The sequence below is a fragment of the Aspergillus wentii genome (genome assembly GCF_001890725.1).
Source record: "Aspergillus wentii DTO 134E9 unplaced genomic scaffold ASPWEscaffold_1, whole genome shotgun sequence".
Lineage (NCBI taxonomy): Eukaryota > Fungi > Ascomycota > Eurotiomycetes > Eurotiales > Aspergillaceae > Aspergillus > Aspergillus wentii.
The window spans coordinates 2,359,000-2,375,865 of record NW_024467832.1 but is presented as its reverse complement, the minus strand read 5'-3'; the positions used below and the strand labels follow the sequence as shown (position 1 = coordinate 2,375,865).

At 48.0% G+C, this 16,866-nt stretch overlaps 7 protein-coding genes across 7 annotated transcripts; 4 read left to right on the top strand and 3 right to left on the bottom strand.

Annotated features, from left to right (window-relative positions):
• Positions 1-148: 148 nt before the first annotated feature.
• ASPWEDRAFT_64253 (uncharacterized protein) lies at positions 149-808 on the bottom strand (the record flags this gene model as incomplete). Its single annotated transcript, XM_040838726.1, has 3 exons — positions 149-438; positions 491-599; positions 649-808. 3 exons carry the CDS (start codon positions 806-808, stop codon positions 210-212), a joined length of 498 nt encoding a protein of 165 aa, XP_040694592.1. The 3' UTR covers positions 149-209.
• Positions 809-2,345: 1,537 nt separating this feature from the next.
• Positions 2,346-5,397, bottom strand: ASPWEDRAFT_64252 (uncharacterized protein; the record flags this gene model as incomplete). Its single annotated transcript, XM_040838725.1, has 2 exons — positions 2,346-5,191; positions 5,355-5,397. The coding sequence occupies 2 exons, from the start codon at positions 5,395-5,397 to the stop codon at positions 2,346-2,348; spliced, it is 2,889 nt and encodes a 962-aa protein (XP_040694591.1).
• Positions 5,398-6,318: 921 nt separating this feature from the next.
• Positions 6,319-7,047, bottom strand: ASPWEDRAFT_237629 (uncharacterized protein). Its single transcript, XM_040832526.1, has 2 exons — positions 6,583-7,047; positions 6,319-6,531 (listed from the first exon to the last, which is right to left on the bottom strand). The coding sequence occupies exons 1-2, from the start codon at positions 6,982-6,984 to the stop codon at positions 6,358-6,360; spliced, it is 576 nt and encodes a 191-aa protein (XP_040694590.1). The 5' UTR covers positions 6,985-7,047; the 3' UTR covers positions 6,319-6,357.
• A 1,555-nt stretch (positions 7,048-8,602) lies between these two features.
• ASPWEDRAFT_23045 (uncharacterized protein) lies at positions 8,603-9,754 on the top strand (the record flags this gene model as incomplete). Its single annotated transcript, XM_040832437.1, has 1 exon — positions 8,603-9,754. The coding sequence occupies one exon, from the start codon at positions 8,603-8,605 to the stop codon at positions 9,752-9,754; it is 1,152 nt and encodes a 383-aa protein (XP_040694589.1).
• A 1,282-nt stretch (positions 9,755-11,036) lies between these two features.
• On the top strand, positions 11,037-12,346 carry ASPWEDRAFT_64251 (Zn(II)2Cys6 transcription factor domain-containing protein; the record flags this gene model as incomplete). The annotated part of the gene is made up of 2 exons (XM_040838724.1): positions 11,037-11,105; positions 11,150-12,346. 2 exons carry the CDS (start codon positions 11,037-11,039, stop codon positions 12,203-12,205), a joined length of 1,125 nt encoding a protein of 374 aa, XP_040694588.1. The 3' UTR covers positions 12,206-12,346.
• A 334-nt stretch (positions 12,347-12,680) lies between these two features.
• ASPWEDRAFT_124254 (peroxidase family protein) lies at positions 12,681-13,852 on the top strand. Its single transcript, XM_040829185.1, has 5 exons — positions 12,681-12,795; positions 12,850-13,042; positions 13,093-13,140; positions 13,188-13,459; positions 13,507-13,852. The coding sequence occupies exons 1-5, from the start codon at positions 12,693-12,695 to the stop codon at positions 13,677-13,679; spliced, it is 789 nt and encodes a 262-aa protein (XP_040694587.1). The 5' UTR covers positions 12,681-12,692; the 3' UTR covers positions 13,680-13,852.
• Positions 13,853-15,072: 1,220 nt separating this feature from the next.
• ASPWEDRAFT_124252 (uncharacterized protein) lies at positions 15,073-16,801 on the top strand. Its single transcript, XM_040829184.1, has 3 exons — positions 15,073-15,325; positions 15,375-15,940; positions 15,991-16,801. Exons 1-3 carry the CDS (start codon positions 15,114-15,116, stop codon positions 16,509-16,511), a joined length of 1,299 nt encoding a protein of 432 aa, XP_040694586.1. The 5' UTR covers positions 15,073-15,113; the 3' UTR covers positions 16,512-16,801.
• The last annotated feature ends 65 nt before the right edge of the window (positions 16,802-16,866 follow it).

Below are 16,866 nucleotides of genomic sequence, written 5' to 3'. Positions count from 1 at the left end.
AATGATGACCCTGAGCTGTATGGACTGGTGTCAATGGTGGTCGATACAAGGGCTTCCATGTCAGCAGAGTTTACATAGTTCTGTTCATTGAAAACTCCGTGGTCTGGGGTGAGTTGCGATGGGTTTGACCCATTCGAGGGTGGCTCCCATGCGGTGTACTCTTCGTTCGCTACATCAAGATGATAGAGAGATATAAGCAAGATCTCTATCTATCTAATACTATCCCTTCCATATCCCTCCTTCTCGTCGATGTTCATCGTGTCTGCAGTCCGGGACTGCCTGTGCTCTACATTCATGCTTGACTTCACCGGGGCCAGCCGCGAGCTTCTCTGCGAGTGGTAGGGAGAGAGTAGGGACGCATCAGTCATCGCCTTAATAATAAGCGGAATATCATGTCCGATCCGGGTTGGTACCCAGGGACAGCGTGTGCTTCGTCCACTGTCGGAGATCAGCCAATGCAAGCAATCATAAGGAATCTAAGCGCTCCTACCTCCCCTCGTCATTCAAGTGATAGTAGTTGAAGACGAAAGAATTTGTCGCAACGTCGTATACAACCCGACTCTTCTTCTCCATTCTCATCCTTGCCTTCCTGACCATGCCTATTCAATATGTTATCAGGGTCTGATGGAATGGAAACGTATGACCTACCCATATATCCCGGTGGCTGGGCTTTCGCTTCCGCCTCACCCGGGCTTTTGGCTTCGATCACAACGAGGTTCGTGTCCACCTGGCCCTCACCTTGTACCACAACCCGAAGTCGATTTTGCCCGAGATCATCCTGTTTCTCCACAGATTCTTCCACGTGCATCTCATGCTGGTCTTCACCTGTGTCTCGAGCTGGATGCTCATCGACGAGGCGCCCTCCACGGCTCTTCGCTTTACATCCGCGAGAGCGTACCATAAATATTGTTCAGATGAGCTCGTCATCGTCTCGTATACTGAAGCCAAAGATAACCATTTCATCCATATCTTCGAGTGTCGATATAACTTGGGCTATGTATTTGCACCAAGTAGCCTTTGAGAACCCCCGAAACCATACATCTGACAGTTCTTTCAGGGCAATTTTGACGTCGTCCCTGACTCCGTCAGCTACCACCAAGTATCCTGGCAAATGTATATCAACACTGCCACAGCAGATAGGTAATCCTGCAGCGGAAGATGAGGGCGTAGAAAGCGCCTTCCCCAGTATTCGTGGACATGAGATGCTAGACAGATAAGTCTTCCCCAGACCGCAATATTATCTCAGTTCAGGGGTTCAAGACACGAATACGGTTCAGGGCAGCCTGAAACTGTCCAGCGCCCTTTTGCTAATTCTAATGGATAGATGTAGCACACTTCTATCCGCACTTCTATCCATCCGCGCGTGTTTGAACTTTCGGGATTGATTCTGGTATAGTAGGGTTTTTTAGCAAAGTCTTATTTTGAATTGCACATGAAACTCACGGAGGAATTACCAAATCTATCTCCCCATTCAGCATAGACCATCAACGTAGCCATGAGCATGTGATCACGGTCTTTTCTCTCTGGTGATGTTTGTTAACATCGTAATATCCTCCCACGGGCTTTGCTCAGTGTTGCCAGGGATTTCGAAATTCTGCAGCACGAGACGATCAGTACACCGCTCTCTAAGACGCTGGGTAGTAGTCAGACTCACGCATCTCATTGCATGGTCGAAAATACCGGTTTCGGTCGTATAAGACCACCAGAGCTTAGCTAATCTTTTGCTCCAATCGATAACCAGCGCGTTCGGTGAGCTAGAGGTGCCGTCCTTTTCAATGATATATTCTGGGTATAGATTGAAGAGGCATCAATATCGATCATTTCCATGAGTCTAGTCTCGAAGGGTGGACTTTGTCAACCCATCATGTCTTCACTGTAGCATGAACGGCTGATATAGAAGACAGAGAGAGAGGGGCGAGGCAGAGGAAGCTTAAGTTATAATTATGGCCAGGTGGTTGCCTATAGTATGTGAATGAAGTTGCGGGCATAGAACGTTTTTTTTTTTTTTTTTTTGTCAGAGTATTGAATATGAATGGTAAGTTAAGCAAGTTATGAACTGGACAATATTCACTTTATGACTTTCGTTTCTGAAAACATGCAATTCAGATAGTCCTTATTCGACACCGCTCTATTTTTGTGGCGCTATTTTTGAGTACTGAAACACCAGAAGACGTTCAAAACACTAAAACGACAAGAACGATATTAGATAAAGGGCAATGTGTCTCCTTCGATATGCAAAGCTGGTACATGAAGGTGATTTTGAGGAAATGGCGCAACAGACCCATTCGTTACAACAGATAACCAGACAAAAAGGAAAGAAAACCTGGGGTCCAAGGAGACAGACACTAATAGAAGGCAAAGAAAGGAGGGGGGGGGGGAAGAAAAATAGAGAACAGTGAGAAAGTGACCCGACTTGCGAGAGGATTCGGGATTAGCCGAGGGGAAGAAGTTTCTCGAGAAAGGTTGACTTTGCGTTTGGCAGCCCATCGTTGGCACAATCTAGGACTTTCCAAATACGTGAGAATCTCCTCAGTCTCAGTTTCCCCCGAATGCTCCTCTGGGAACCCGATGCCGGGAAAAAGCCGAGTGTCCAAGCCAGAAGTGACTACTATCACTTTGTGGCGAGGCGTCCACCCATACGTTGCACTCTTTTCATATTTCACGCCGAACGAAACTGTCTTGTTGAAGATCGTGCTGCCCATTTTTCTGAGCCCCGTTTTCTGCTTATTGGTTGATGATTCGTCGGTGGTGGTCGTGGCCCGAGTAGCTGCACCGTGTGGAGTCGGATGGATAACTTCTGCAGCTGGAGATTTCAACGAACGAAGGGACATAAAGATCCCTATGTAAGGGAAGGCATCATCTAGAAAGGCGGATGCGACTCTTTCGGTTTTGGTGAAGCTCGAGAAAGCATTAGCCCGGAGTTCGGTGGTGATCGAGAAATGAAGGCAGTTTTTAACCTGCACAAGAATACAAGAGAGAGTTTTCGGATGAGGAAGGAACACCGGGATAATAATATCTGTACCGGCGAAATTTTTCTCGGGATAGATGATGGCGCCGCGGAGAAAGGCGTCACGAAGGGTGTCTTTCGTCGGCGGCTCTCTCATCCTAATAGCGTGATTGAAGAATATCATACCATCTGATAGGATGGTATTGATTTGTGAAGAGTCCTTCTGACGAGCTTTGATCTCTTGAATTATTTGGTCAGGAAGAAGTCCGCTTAGAAATCGATGCGCGTGGGTCAGTTTTGGGTTTTCGGTGCCATGAAGATGATCAAACGCAAAGAACATTAGCAGCGCGGCGACCATCTCACCAGTGTCACCCGTATTGATGGAACCCTCTGAGATCGCGTCAAAAAATCTTTTGACTACTTGCAAACGTGACTGAGGGGACATCATCACCTGTGTGGACGCCCAAGCCAGAATCGGTTCCGAGGGCTGGAGTGTTTGAACAAGAGTCCGGTCCTTGTTCACCCCAACAATATATCGCAGAAATTGCGATGTTAATTCTTCTGCGAGCTCATGGTGCACTACATAAAAATTCACCCGGTACGAGAGCAATGCCAAAGCCTGAGCTTTGGTCATAATGGGTTGTGGACTGGGGTCGCCTCCGCAGATCTTACTTCGCGCAAGAGACTTTGCAGCTTCCAATCCGAACTTTCGAATCCATGTGCCCCATAAGGGACGTCCGAGGCTGAAAAGCTGTGCTGCATCTATATTCACATCTGGGTCCGTCACACTACCGAAAAGATCAAAGGTATTAATTTGAAATATTGGCCCCAGAAGGTGACCAGGTCTCAGATATTTTAAACTTGGGTCCCGACCCCTTGGAGGCAGGAACAGAGACAGACGATACGATGTATCGAGCAAGATCGCAAAAAAGGTCTTTTTTGATTCTTTGTGTCTCATGGCCATTCTATCTCTCATCGCTCTTCTGAGGGCTAAAAACCTCTCGGAATCGTCGTCGGCGAAGAGCTCGCCGGCTTCGTCAAGACAGATCAGCGCTGCAGGCTCCTGAAGAGGAGGGATTTCTTTTCGATTTCCGATAGGTAGCCGTGGGAAATTCTCCAGGTGAGCCACCAAGGACGAGAAGCAGTTTTCGGCACGATGTCTGTATGAATCGAGGTGTTCGTCGACTATGGTTTGATATACGAGCGCCATGGAGGATCCTGGTTTGTTGTCCTTGGTGCTCATCCGGTATGATCGAATCCGATTCTTCGCTTGATCCGAAGACTTCTCAAATGTGTCCCAAACTTGGTCTGCAAACTTCTTGATACAGGAAGCGATTTCTTGGTTAAAAACGATGAATTCTCGTCTCACTTGCACTTGGAAAAACACCCTAGGGCTGATCTTTCGCTCGCGGCAAAGTTCAACATTTACGAGACTCGCCGCTAGAAAGCACTCAAAAAAGCATGTCATCGTGTCACGAGAGTCAAGGTCCCTGATGTTGTTTGCAATTGGGGAACGTTCCGGATAGGCGCCGGAGTCGGGTTTGGCCAAGCTTGCGTATACGACGTAATTCAAGTTCTTGTCGGAAATTTGTTCTGTCGTCTTGCTCTTCCCGATACCAGACGGTCCATTCCACGACGTGTAGGGGGCGAGGTGAAGAGCCGGGTTATATTTTCGATACAACAAGACCGTTTCCTCGTACACTGTCGGCGCAATGTCTCTTGTCGCGTCTATCGGCTCCTGAAAAAATGCCTCCGATACAACAATGGGATTGTATTGCTGAATGGCTCTCTCTGGGAAAAGGACACAGAGGAGATCATGATAATTCTTGACGCTCTTCTCAGACGGAAGCCCGCTGATAGCCAAAAAATGCGGATATATAGAGACAACGTTGTCAATATTATCATTAGTCCCTGAAAGTTGTCTCCAACTGATACCGGTCAACCGTCGGTCTTGCAGCATCTTTTGAACGGAGTGCAAGTATAATGGTGCCTGCTCCTGCACAAATGTGATAATCTCAGTCTCCGGGGTGACCAGCATCTCCATTAGTTTTTTGAGCGTGCTGGCCACTTCCTTGGGCTGCTTTGAAAGTTGAGAGAATTCTTCTACAGTCTTGCACTGTCGCCATTGCGTTTTCTGTCCTGCCACCGTTGGGTTTTCGTCGGACTCTTGATGCATTTCGCCCTCTCGTGAAGCGTCAGTGCTACCAGGCGATAAGTGCAAGATTTGTGTCTCGTCACGGCTATCTATAGCTCTGGTTAGATTCTGTAGATAGATAAAATGAGCTTTCTAAGGCCTTGTCATTTGGAGCATGAAACCGGACTTCCGCTGACGGAGTAGCCACGAAATCACAAGGGGGTTGCTAGGAAGATCCCAAATTCCTAGAAATTCGTTTTTTACCTCACATACCGTGAAAAGCTTCAATTGGATGGTTCAAATCCTCCGAACTCATTGCGAAGAGCAGTACTGTCCACAGGGTGAAATTCCGGGAGAAACTGGAGGTTTGCAATGTAATGTATCGAACCCGGTCATCGACAGAAAGGAAGGAAGATTTGCGAAGGTCAGAAGAAAAGGAAGGGACAGAGACGGATATTTTTCCTCCTGGTGGTTTGTGTTCGTGGGGAGGCAGTGAATGCGTTTGCGTGCCTAAATAGGAAAGACACCTCAGCCTCCATCGCGTCGACACGCTTTCTTGCATCTTCCATTTTCCCTGTCAAACGCTGCTACTCCAATCAACCAACAACATCGTCACGTATCATCGCGCGTCATTTGAGAAGCAGTATTTATGCGTTTGATGGACTAAAACACCTGTCAGACAGCTCACTCATCCCCAACGCCTGCTTGGAACCAACTCTGGCGGTCCCTGGCATTATATTCTCCCTCTGTGTAGCACGTTAGATATGAGCAAGACAAATACGACCTTTCTACGCACTAGAGATATATTCCGTACTATTGACGGTGTCTTCTAAGAGCTCGACTGATGCTACCGAGAATGTATGGTCCCTGTCCCCTGATGCACCTGCCCGGAAGGAATTCCGCTTTCTGAATCCCTCTGAAAAGTCTAGCTTTACTCTCCTATTGTGTCTGTGTCAGTTTCAAAGGGGCTCGGGATGATCATTATCCACATCATGCACTACATCTTTATGGGCTGGAAATATTTGCTAATACTAGTAGCTTTAGACTCTGATGCTCCATTTGGTCTACTCGGCACAAAACCGCATACGCATACCTGGAATGAAGAGAAGGAGTGCATAGGGGAAAAGGAAAAAAAAAAAAAAAAAAAGAAGAAGAAGAAAGAAAGAAAACAGGAAGATACAATTCATATCAGCAAATGAATCAGCTTTCAGAAGAATATTGATACACCAAACGAAACACATAACTTCACAACGCCAGATGATCAGCTAGTCGCTTTCTAATTCATCATCTGCATTCTCTCCTGCCAGCTTGGAATCACCGCAATGATGCCAAAATGTTTTAAAGAACTTGGATTCTCCTCTCTTTCATCCCACTGCGCGGAATTGCGCCAGTTAAGCCAGATAATAGATGGGAGATGATAGTATTGCCAGTAGTGGTGCCCATATTGCCGCTAAATCAGGTCAGTTCTCTTTCTATATAATGTGAAAGATGAAATGCTTACAACTGTTTCTGGATCCGTGTCAATAGAGAAGTGTACATCCGCCTGATACGCATGGCATTTCCGGCCAATCCAAGTGCCTTTCTCAAAATACTCGTTGCTGTTTTTTCTACTGATGACATGCGTCATGAATAGCATCTTCCATCTTTTTTCAATGTCATTCCAAAATATGCTTGATTGCGGACAGATCGGAATGAGATCGAGTTGCAGATGTCTTTTGCCCTTTCTCCAGTCATTCAGTTGCCATCTTGAATCTGTGGTAAATCTAGAACTGCGGTTTTCCCCGCGCAGCGATTCAAGGCGTGACCTCAGTAGAGGCAGGGTTTTGACGGTCAACCCCAAATGATGAAACACCGAATATATTGCCAGATCCGAACCTTTCAGATCGAGTGGTAGACGGTGCATTCCGGGTGGTCCTGGGTTCTGCCAGGGATAGGAGTGTGAGCAGAAGACACCCACAACTCCGCCTGTTCATGTATGTCAGTGGGTTACGGCGTTGGGATGGGCCGGTATTCTTACCATCTTTTAGAAAGCCAGGCTGCTCCAGTAACATCCTGAAGTGGGTATAAAAAGGCAGTGATGTCACATCAACCGTTGGACTGAGCATGGTTGGACTGACGACGCATTGGTGCAGGTGATAGATGAGGGTGATTCGACTGCCTTTGGTCACGGTCTGCAATGTATGGCCACAGCGGCGGTAGAAAGCAGCCCATTGGATTGCAGATCCGCTGTTTCTTTGCCAGTCAAAAGTGACTGCCTCGTCGTGCTGCCGGACAAGGAGATCTCCTCCTTCAAAGCTAGACGGTAGACAGACGAATAACAAGCCGACATGGTCGTCGGAATCAGGCGTATAACAGCTCTCCGAAGGGGTTTCGACAGAGGAGTCAATCTACATACCGGATAAGTGCTTATACGAAACATCAGATGAAAGGAACATACCACCATACCGGCCAAACTTGCCGTTAAATCGCCTTGTTTTTCCTTTTCATTTCCCGGAAACAAAAGACGCTGGACGCATGGTAACACGTCCGAAGCTGCAAGATTGAAAGTTGTGGCAAAGCTACCAGCACGAAACAGCCGTGCAGATGCAGGTCCTGCTTGCTTTCCTGGTGGCAGAGGAAGCGACAAAGAAGACATCCCACTATTCGGCCAGAAGATGCGAAGAGGCAAAAGCGACTCTATCGATATTACACCCCCGCAAGCAAAATTGACTGCGGGTGGGATATGTCTGGGAAATTTGTCTCTAAATCTCCCATCGATTGCCTCGTGGAGACCACGGAATGCCTGCCTCAGGGCGATATTCTGCAAGCTTCTCGGTCCTTTACCTCTGGCCTTCTCTTCGCGCAGCCGAAAGTGCTCGGCAATGGCGCCTTCATATAACGCTTGGCTAAACTCAGGCTCACAGTCCTGTTGAAGAGCCGCGAACTTGGGCATTTTCCTGCTCAGCTGGCCATTCAAATCCTCGACCGCTGCTTCGAATGACCTTGCCTCGAAAAACGGAGGAACCCAGTACTTGATGTTTGCGATCAGCTCTTCCTTTAGCTCCTCATACCCTTCAAATTGCCACTTAAAACTTTCTTCTCTGAACTCTGTTATAGGGGAGCTCGATGTTGGTGGGAGAGTGGGGATCTGTCGGGTGAATTTAAGTAGACATGCGTCGAGTTTGCAGTTCTACATACGTTAGTACATTGTTTGAATGAGGTGGAGATGAAAGATACATTGATGAGTTCAGTTTCTAATTTGGCCTGCAGCTCGTCCGTAGAGCGCTTCTTATCTTCTTCGATGAGTCCGAGAAATGGCATGATGGCGATGTTGAGGAAATATGCTGGGAACGATTCTATTTCATCTGGTGGAAATAATCTAAAATGCCTTCTGCCTGGGTATATCATATTGCCGAATTGGGTTGCAGCCTATCCTTCATGACGACATCCTCCCGTTCAAGTATAGGCAATAATCAATATTTCTGGTGATTACGTTAGAATGAATCTTTCACTTCACATCTAACATCCAACAACACTTCAAGATGGATATTCTGGATAGAATATTTTCCTTTCGCAGAGCCTCTAAACGCCAGTTTATCAAGTCAAGATTTGAACTCCTCCCAACTGAAATCCTCCAACTCATCGCCCGAGAATATCTCACTCCAGTCGACCACGCCTGCCTGACCCTCTGCAGCCATGCTCTCCTCCACACCCTCGGCTCTTCATCCTGGCCAACAGCACAAGATAAGCAGCTGAAAAAAGCCTTCTTAACAAGACTGTCCCAAGACCTCATCCAGTCCTTCCTCTGCCAGTACTGCATGAAACTCCATCCATCGGCAACCGTCTATCCCCCCGGCCCAGGATTCTACACCACCAAAAAGCGGCTTCGTTCGTGTCCTGAACAACTCGGTTCATGCACCCCATACAAGATTCTTAGTCTTTCTCGATATTTTCTAGTTCCTTCTGGGGGTTCAACGTATGATTTCCGGTTCTGTCACGCGGCGCTTGTTATGAAGCGGTACTGTCACGGAGCTCCGCATGGGATGGCTGTAGAGTCATTATCTTTTACGGAGGTTGATTCTTCGAGGCCTCCTATCACGACTTTGGTATCTGCCGAGGGAAAGGTTTGTATTGAAGAGAGTGGCAGTCCGACTCTTGTCTTGCGGATCCAGAACTGGACTTTGGTTCATGGGTCGGATCAGGACATTGGACAGGCTCTTGAGACTGGTAAACATATGTGGATATGCCATCACATCACTTTCCTGCATACTAAAATGCAGGATTACTCGAAAGCTTCAGCACGGAAGCGCGCCTGCCACGAGGCTCTCGATGATCTCCGCTGCCGATACTGCAAGATTGACTTTCAAGTGGATATCCGGAACTGTGCCGATGAAGGCACAGCGGTGGTAGTCACTGGATGGCTGGACGTCGGTGCAGGAATCGACATGGACGATGCCAAGTGGCAGGACATGGTCCGTTTCTATCCGCCTGTTCCTGTGGGTGTTGGTGCTGTCCCGGGGTCAGGGGCTGTTCGTAAACTGTTCCAGAAGACTGAAGCAACGCCGTCTTCTGTCACAGAGAGAAATCAGTCGTTGCTGATTGGGAAACGGTATCGGTCCGTTATGAGTCCATTGCGAGGGTGGAGTCATCGGTGGGTGATTCCAGCTGATAAACCCTCTCTTTGGCCTTGGTAGAGCGGTATTATCGTTGACCAATCCCACTAACAGCTGTCCGTTGATGCATCCATACTGCTTCTTTCCTTAGTTGTGAATTTGAACATGGCTACGCATTGCCTTCTGCGTTGGTATCAATTCCCTCCCGTTAGGAAGTAACGACATCGACCTCGAAGTAAAGAGGGAAAGTACCCCTCCGTGGGATCCCCTCATCATGTTCGAGCGTGGGAATTCCTCTTCTTCTCTTTTTCTCTCCCTCACCTTCGGTTGACAAAGCGTCTTTTACTGCCTGTTTCACAGTATTAGAATCATAACCGGAATGAATATTAATGCCATCTTGGGAACGGTAGGTACTTGGGGTTGGGGCCTTTCGCCCTGAGCTCGATGCCGTTGTCCGTTATATCTTGAGGGCTTTGGGAAAAGTCTCTCCGGCTGCTGGGGAGCCGGAGATTCCCTCTCATCAGCCGATGACAAGCCAGGAGGCGAAGGCTCTGACTCAGGAGATTCTTTTCCTTCGTCTTTATCTTCAGGCTGTATTCCCCCCGTGGCGGAAGGACATGGGGCTACAGCCTCCAACAGCTCGTCTCCTTCTTTGAATGAGAATACACCAAGCTGATCCACAACGGATCGCGCTCTCTAGTGGAGAAGGGGTCTGGATGCACGTATGGCTGGTTCTTTCGAGGGCTGGTCTCGTGCACCATTCCGGTACCCCCATCCAACTGAGAGCAGACATTCCCGGATGATCTTCGGATCGGATGGGCACCATGGCGGTTGATGACTTCAGTCGTTGTGGTGCACCAGCGATGAGCTCGCACTTCTGCGCAGTGCTGGTGACTAGTAGCCTATGACCACTATGCGGTAGGTGAAGCCAAGACGAGCTCTTTGTAGATACTTGCACTTGGCGTTCATCACGTAGCTTGTTAGTGTTTGAAGTGTATTTAAGTCGGTAGGCGTTGAAGGTCTGGTATACTAGACTGGGAATTGTCGGGTTTGTTGTTTCGAATATGTGCAGTCTTCGTTGAGTGTAGATAGCACATCCTCTCTTTGGGAATAGTAATATCATTTCAAGCATCGAGGTGATATACTAGAATACTTCAAATAGACTCCATTGTCTATACCCCATATATTCCATTCTTGGTATAGTGTACGAAATGTGGATTCGTATTTCGTACACTATACCCAGACTGGCAACGCGCCTTCGAGATATCTGGACAGGAATCTGAATTTGCCTTCAAGCAGGCTTCTAGAATGACTCAAATAATACGATGCATTCTGTCTATGCTCATTCATCCTGTCCTAAAGAATGCCCCCCAGACGAACCCACCATAAATCTCGACATGGCTGCCTCAGCTGCAAGAAAAAGCGCGTCAAGGTAGGCTTCCCCGAATCCCTTGGTGTACTCTACTGACCATCCAGTGCGGCGAGGAACGGCCGTCATGCGTGTACTGTGCAGAACGTGGTCTAGTCTGCGAATATGCATCTGTGGCGCCACTGGCATGGCACTCGTGGAATATCAAGTTACACTCGAAAGACCAGTCGCTAGGCCCATTACCCGATACAACCGGGAACGAGGGCAACAGCACTGTCTCACGAGACAATCTCCAAGACCAAGAACTCATGATGCAATGGTGTACCTCGACCTACCGCTCACTATCCCGGAACACGTCGCTCGAATGGATCTGGCAGTATACCATTCCGCGAGAATCATTTCAACATGCGTTTCTCAATCATGGCATTCTGTCTTTATCAGCGCTTCATCTAGCCATCACCAGCCACAAAGACCAACGTGAGAGATATCTAAAAGCAGCACAACATCACCACACCCACGCCGTTCCAGGGCTTCTACACGCAGTCGGCGAGCTGCACCAGAACAACAGTAACGCCATCTACGCCGCCTCGAATGTGATGATTATTTTCGCCTTTGCATTCCCGTTAATCGTACAGCCCTGCCAGCCAGGCACGGCACTCGACGATCTGTTCCAGGTATTCCACGTCGTGCGCAGCTCAATGGCCGTTCTCCAGGAAATGATCGATTGGGTTCGATCAGGGATACTCAGTCCCCTAATGAGTAAACAGGAAGACACCACAGCCCTCTCCCCCGAGTTAGAAAACGTCATACACACCCTCAAAAAAACAAACTCCACTCTAAACCACTCCGACGCAGCATCCGACGCAGCCATCGAGCAGCTCAGACCAGCATTGGGCAACATGCTCAAAGACGAAGGGGCCACGATGACCGTGTTCCTGTGGGTCTTTGCGATCCCCGCCCCATTTGTGGAGATGCTGAGGGCGCGACGGCCCTTTGCGATGGTGATTCTGGCCCATTATGCGGTGGTCATGTACCATCTGCGCCGGTTCTGGTGGATGGGGGATTGGGGGAGGAGAGTGTGTGAGGAGATTTACGATAGTTTGGAGCCGGAATGGCGAGCGCGAGTTGTTTGGGTTGTTGATATAATTAAAACTGGAGCATAGGGCACAACCATGCTGGTGATCCGGGTGCTAAAAGGGAGATGCTCCACTGATGTATTTGTATTTATTGCATCAACCCCAAAAATGGGCGAGCCTAAACGGGCATGATCCGAGCTACTAGTGAAAATTACAAATAAATGCAAGGATGCAATAGTGGGAGCCTGTAGAGTTTATCTTAATATTAATATCGCAAAACCTGGCCCTCTAGCCCCGACGCGGATGTCGATTATTGCCCGTTTGGGATGCTAGTGCCTAATGCGAAGCCAAATGCGAGTAATGCACCCAAGGACGACCGTGGATGCATCGGGATTGACGCTTTCTGGCTTGCAATTGGCGATTAAGCTATGCAGCTAGCATGTCGTGTTGACACCGTTCAAAGTAAAAATATACTCCTTATTCTTGACAAATACACAATCAATAATATAAGAGTGGGGGGTGTCGTTCAATATTGCCTTTGTCCAACTTTCTTTCTATCATTCACTCCACCACAATGAAGCTGGCGATTCTGTCGACTCTGGCTGCGTTTGCCTCTGCAGGCTCTCCCTATGGATTGGGCTCTCTCGCGCACTGGACTCCCCCTGGTCCAACCGACTGTATGTCCATCATTTTAAGCACTAACACTAAGTTACTCACTGTGGATGCTATAGATCGAAGCCCCTGCCCCATGCTCAACACACTTTCCAACCACGAATTCCTCCCCCACGATGGCAAAAACATCACCAAAGAACAACTCGTCCAGGCGCTCTCTTCGGCACTGAACTTTGATACCGAGCTGGCCAATTCCATGTGGCAGATGGCGCTTATTGCTAACCCCGATCCGAATGCCACTCATTTTTCTCTGTACGTATACTATATTTCTATATGCGTTGATTATAATGCTAACTTCATAGTGACCAACTCAACACGCACAACCTCTTGGAACACGATGCCAGCTTGAGGTATGCATACCGTCCAATTTCAACATCTACTTCATCTAACAAAACAGTCGCGCCGACGCCTACCACGGCAACAACTGGCGCTTCGACCAGACCGTCTTCGACGAGACGAAGAAATACTGGACTGCCCCCGTCCTGACAGCCGACATGCTCGCCAACAGCAAAATGGCCCGCCAGCTCTCCTCCCGAGCAACCAACCCCAACTACACCTTCACCTCGTCGACGGATTCATTCAGTGTGGGCGAGGTCTCGGCACCGCTTATTATCTTTGGAGATGGGCAATCCGGCACTGCCAACCGCTGCATGACTGAGTACTTTTTCGGTAAGTAGTGTCTATATGGATATATGAACGTGATGCTGATTAAATAGAACACGAACGCTTCCCCACAAGTCTAGGATGGAAGCCAAGCTGCAAGCCTATCACTCCAAAGGATGCCACGAAAATGGGAGAAGTGATTACCAACGCCACCACTCTGCTTACTGGATCTAAGCCGGCCAGCTCGAATAAGCGTCGGCATTTGCATTTCGGACATGCCCACTAATGATGTCTTATTTTTATGACGGTCGTGTCTTTACGTTTGGGGATTCATTTCATGTTCATATTGTTTGCTGCTATTGCTTTTGTAATAAAATGTTTAAATTCTGTAGATATTATTAACTCAACGCCGATCCAACTTGCCCTTTCGTCCACCATCATCGAGGAGACCAAACATGCCAGCTTCAAACAGGATTTGACCTGCAGTGCATGCTGACAGGCATGGGCTATCAACCAGCTCGTCTCATCGACTAATCCACGGCATACGCTTTGCCTTTCGATCAGATATCGTTCGAGCTCCGAATCAACAACACCTGCTGCTGCATACTGCAGAATTGCCGGGGCCAACAGCCACCATATTCAGACAGGACCACTCATTTCACGACTCCAATCGCTGCTTGACATGGCCAAGTACTCATGTCCGTTGCACGCGTTTTTCAACGGCCGACTAATTCCCGTCGTTCTATACTCGACATCAAACGCTTCGGCGACGTCAGCCTCCCGCTGATCGACGCCATTCCTGCACGCTTTTGAATATCCCACCACCGCTCTGCGGAGAAAGTGATGTCTGTCGTTGATGATGTGCCACGTGTATGGTAACGCAGATACACGAGCAGTCGGTCCAACCATCGCTCCGTCAACATCCTCGTGCTATTATGCGCACACGCCTCTCAGATTGTCTTCCGTGATGACGCCCTCATCATATACATCAGCCGTGTTGAGCAGCGCATTAAACAGCTCCGAATCACACAAATCAGAACCCACATCCACCACGTCCGTCAGCAAGACTGTCTGCAGCATATCGTGCATCATGGCTCCCCCATCGACCCTCTTCTCTATCGCCTCGGTGGCTGTTGCAAATACAGAGCTCTCGCCAATCCACACCCCCAGCGCCTGACCCCGATTCACCCTCGCTATCTTCCCTCCAGTCGATCCTAAGGCGCTGTGAAGTTGTCTCACGGTGCATAGAAATGGCCTCTTATGTATACAGTGATTATACTCTGATAAGATAAACTGTATGGGTTGTTATTTAGCATCAGACCTAACCCACTCGGGCTGCATGAACCATGGACAGGGGTATTCCCCGCAAAACCAAGACAACTTCATACGCCTATTAACAGGTACGGCCAATCAGTCTGCTGTATTATATAGAATTCTCTTACATGGTTGGTGCTAGAGACATATCTAGACTGGGTCATTCCTTCATATATATATATAATATATATGACTGATCGTATGCCGTAACTATTATGGCAGCCAAATCTGAAAAGTAGAATAAAAAGGTGACTTGGCATTATTGCCGTGATCCAAATCTATCTTATAGCCATACAATACACCAATCAGATCTGCATGGATTTGTCATTCAGGATCAAACCAAATCCATCCCGAGGCTGCATCAACAGCGATCATCCCACATAACAACACCTCCTCAATCATCAAAATGACCACCCCTCCATCATCAGAACTGCCCAAAAGCAGAGAGGAATGGCGCTTCCATTATCTGGGTACTCCCGTCGAATGGATCGAAAGCTATCGACCAGGGAGATATCATCCTGTTCATTTTGGTGATACATTCAAAGACTCGCGGTATCGCGTTATTCGGAAACTTGGGTATGGGTCTTTTTCGACGGTGTGGCTGGCTAGAGATCGAGAGTATGTATTTATCAAGCATGTTAATCGTGGGTTATTCTGACTTTGCCAGGCTATATCGCTATGTTGCTCTGAAAATACTCATGGCAAAACCGGGTGCTGCACAAAATGAATTAACAATTCATCAAGCACTGTCTCAGAGTACATCCAATCACCCGGGAAAGAGCAATATTATGAATATAATAGAATCTTTTGAACATACAGGCCCAAATGGAGTCCACTGCTGCCTGGTATTTGACGTGATGGGTCCCAGCGTCGGACATGCGGTCGAAGAGCTCCCTAACACTCTCATCAAAGGCTCCGGCTACCGTCGCAGATATCCAGTCTGGATGGCCAAGTCTATCCTGCGACAGACTCTACTTGGGATTGAGTTCTTGCACCAGAATGGAATTTCGCATGGTGATATGCAGCAGCGGAATCTGTTGTTTTCCGTGAAAGACTTGAGTTCCATCAGCGAAGATGAATTGGCAGGGGAAAATGAAGCATCCGAGCCTGTTCGCAGACTCGATGGAAAGGAGGATATCTGGGCGCCGAAATATCTCGCCTTGAATGAGTCTCTGGTTGACTATGCGGACGTTGGATCTGACTTTAAGATAAAGATTTCCGACTTGGGAGCGGGTTTGTTCCATCTTTCATCCTCTTCAATCCTCCATCACTAACAAGAATAGCATTCTTCGTATCCGATCCGCCAAAAGAATCATTCACCCCCGTGGGCCTGCGCAGTCCAGAGCTCGTTTTCGAAAACAAAATCAACAAAGACCAGGACATCTGGAGTTTCGGCTGTTCCATATACGAACTTCTAACCGGAAAACTACTCTTCGCAGTCGCCGACATGGGAGACGATGAAGAAATCGATGATGACCACTTTCTTCAATTCCATGATATCCTTGGGCCGCTTCCCGGTCGCTTAATAGCCCAATATCCGCGTGCACATTTGTACTGCAACGAAGCGGGTGAGATAATAACGCGTTATATTGGAAAGATTCCCGAAGGCGCCGACCCAGCTGGGCTAGAACCACTGCCATCGCTTGAAGAGTGCTTTGATAAGAAGAAGCCTGCGGAGTTGAGTGATGAGGAAGCAGGGGTTGTTAAGAAGTTGCTTCGGTGGATTTTGGACTATGACCCTGCTAAACGGCCTTCCGCCTCTGAGCTTCTGGCTCATCCGTGGTTTGCTGAAGATGCGCAGTAGAAGACGCTTTGATAATACCAGTCAATTCAGAACTTTAGTCTACACTATAGTAATCTTGTGCTGTATAATTCCGATCCATTCCTCTAAATCTGACAGTCATCGTGGATCGATCGCTTTAATCCGTATCCAACCGCCTCAAACGCTCCGCCTCCTCAATCGGATCCTGCTGCAGAAACTCTCTCACTTTATTAATATCGGTACCTATGCACACAACTTCATCAGAAACATTCCAAACTCATATATTCTCTACTCACGCAAACTCTCCGGAACGATAACCATATCATCCGGCGCCTTAAACAGAAGACGATCATCCTGCAACTGGTCCAAAACACACGTTACATCTTCCATATTAAGA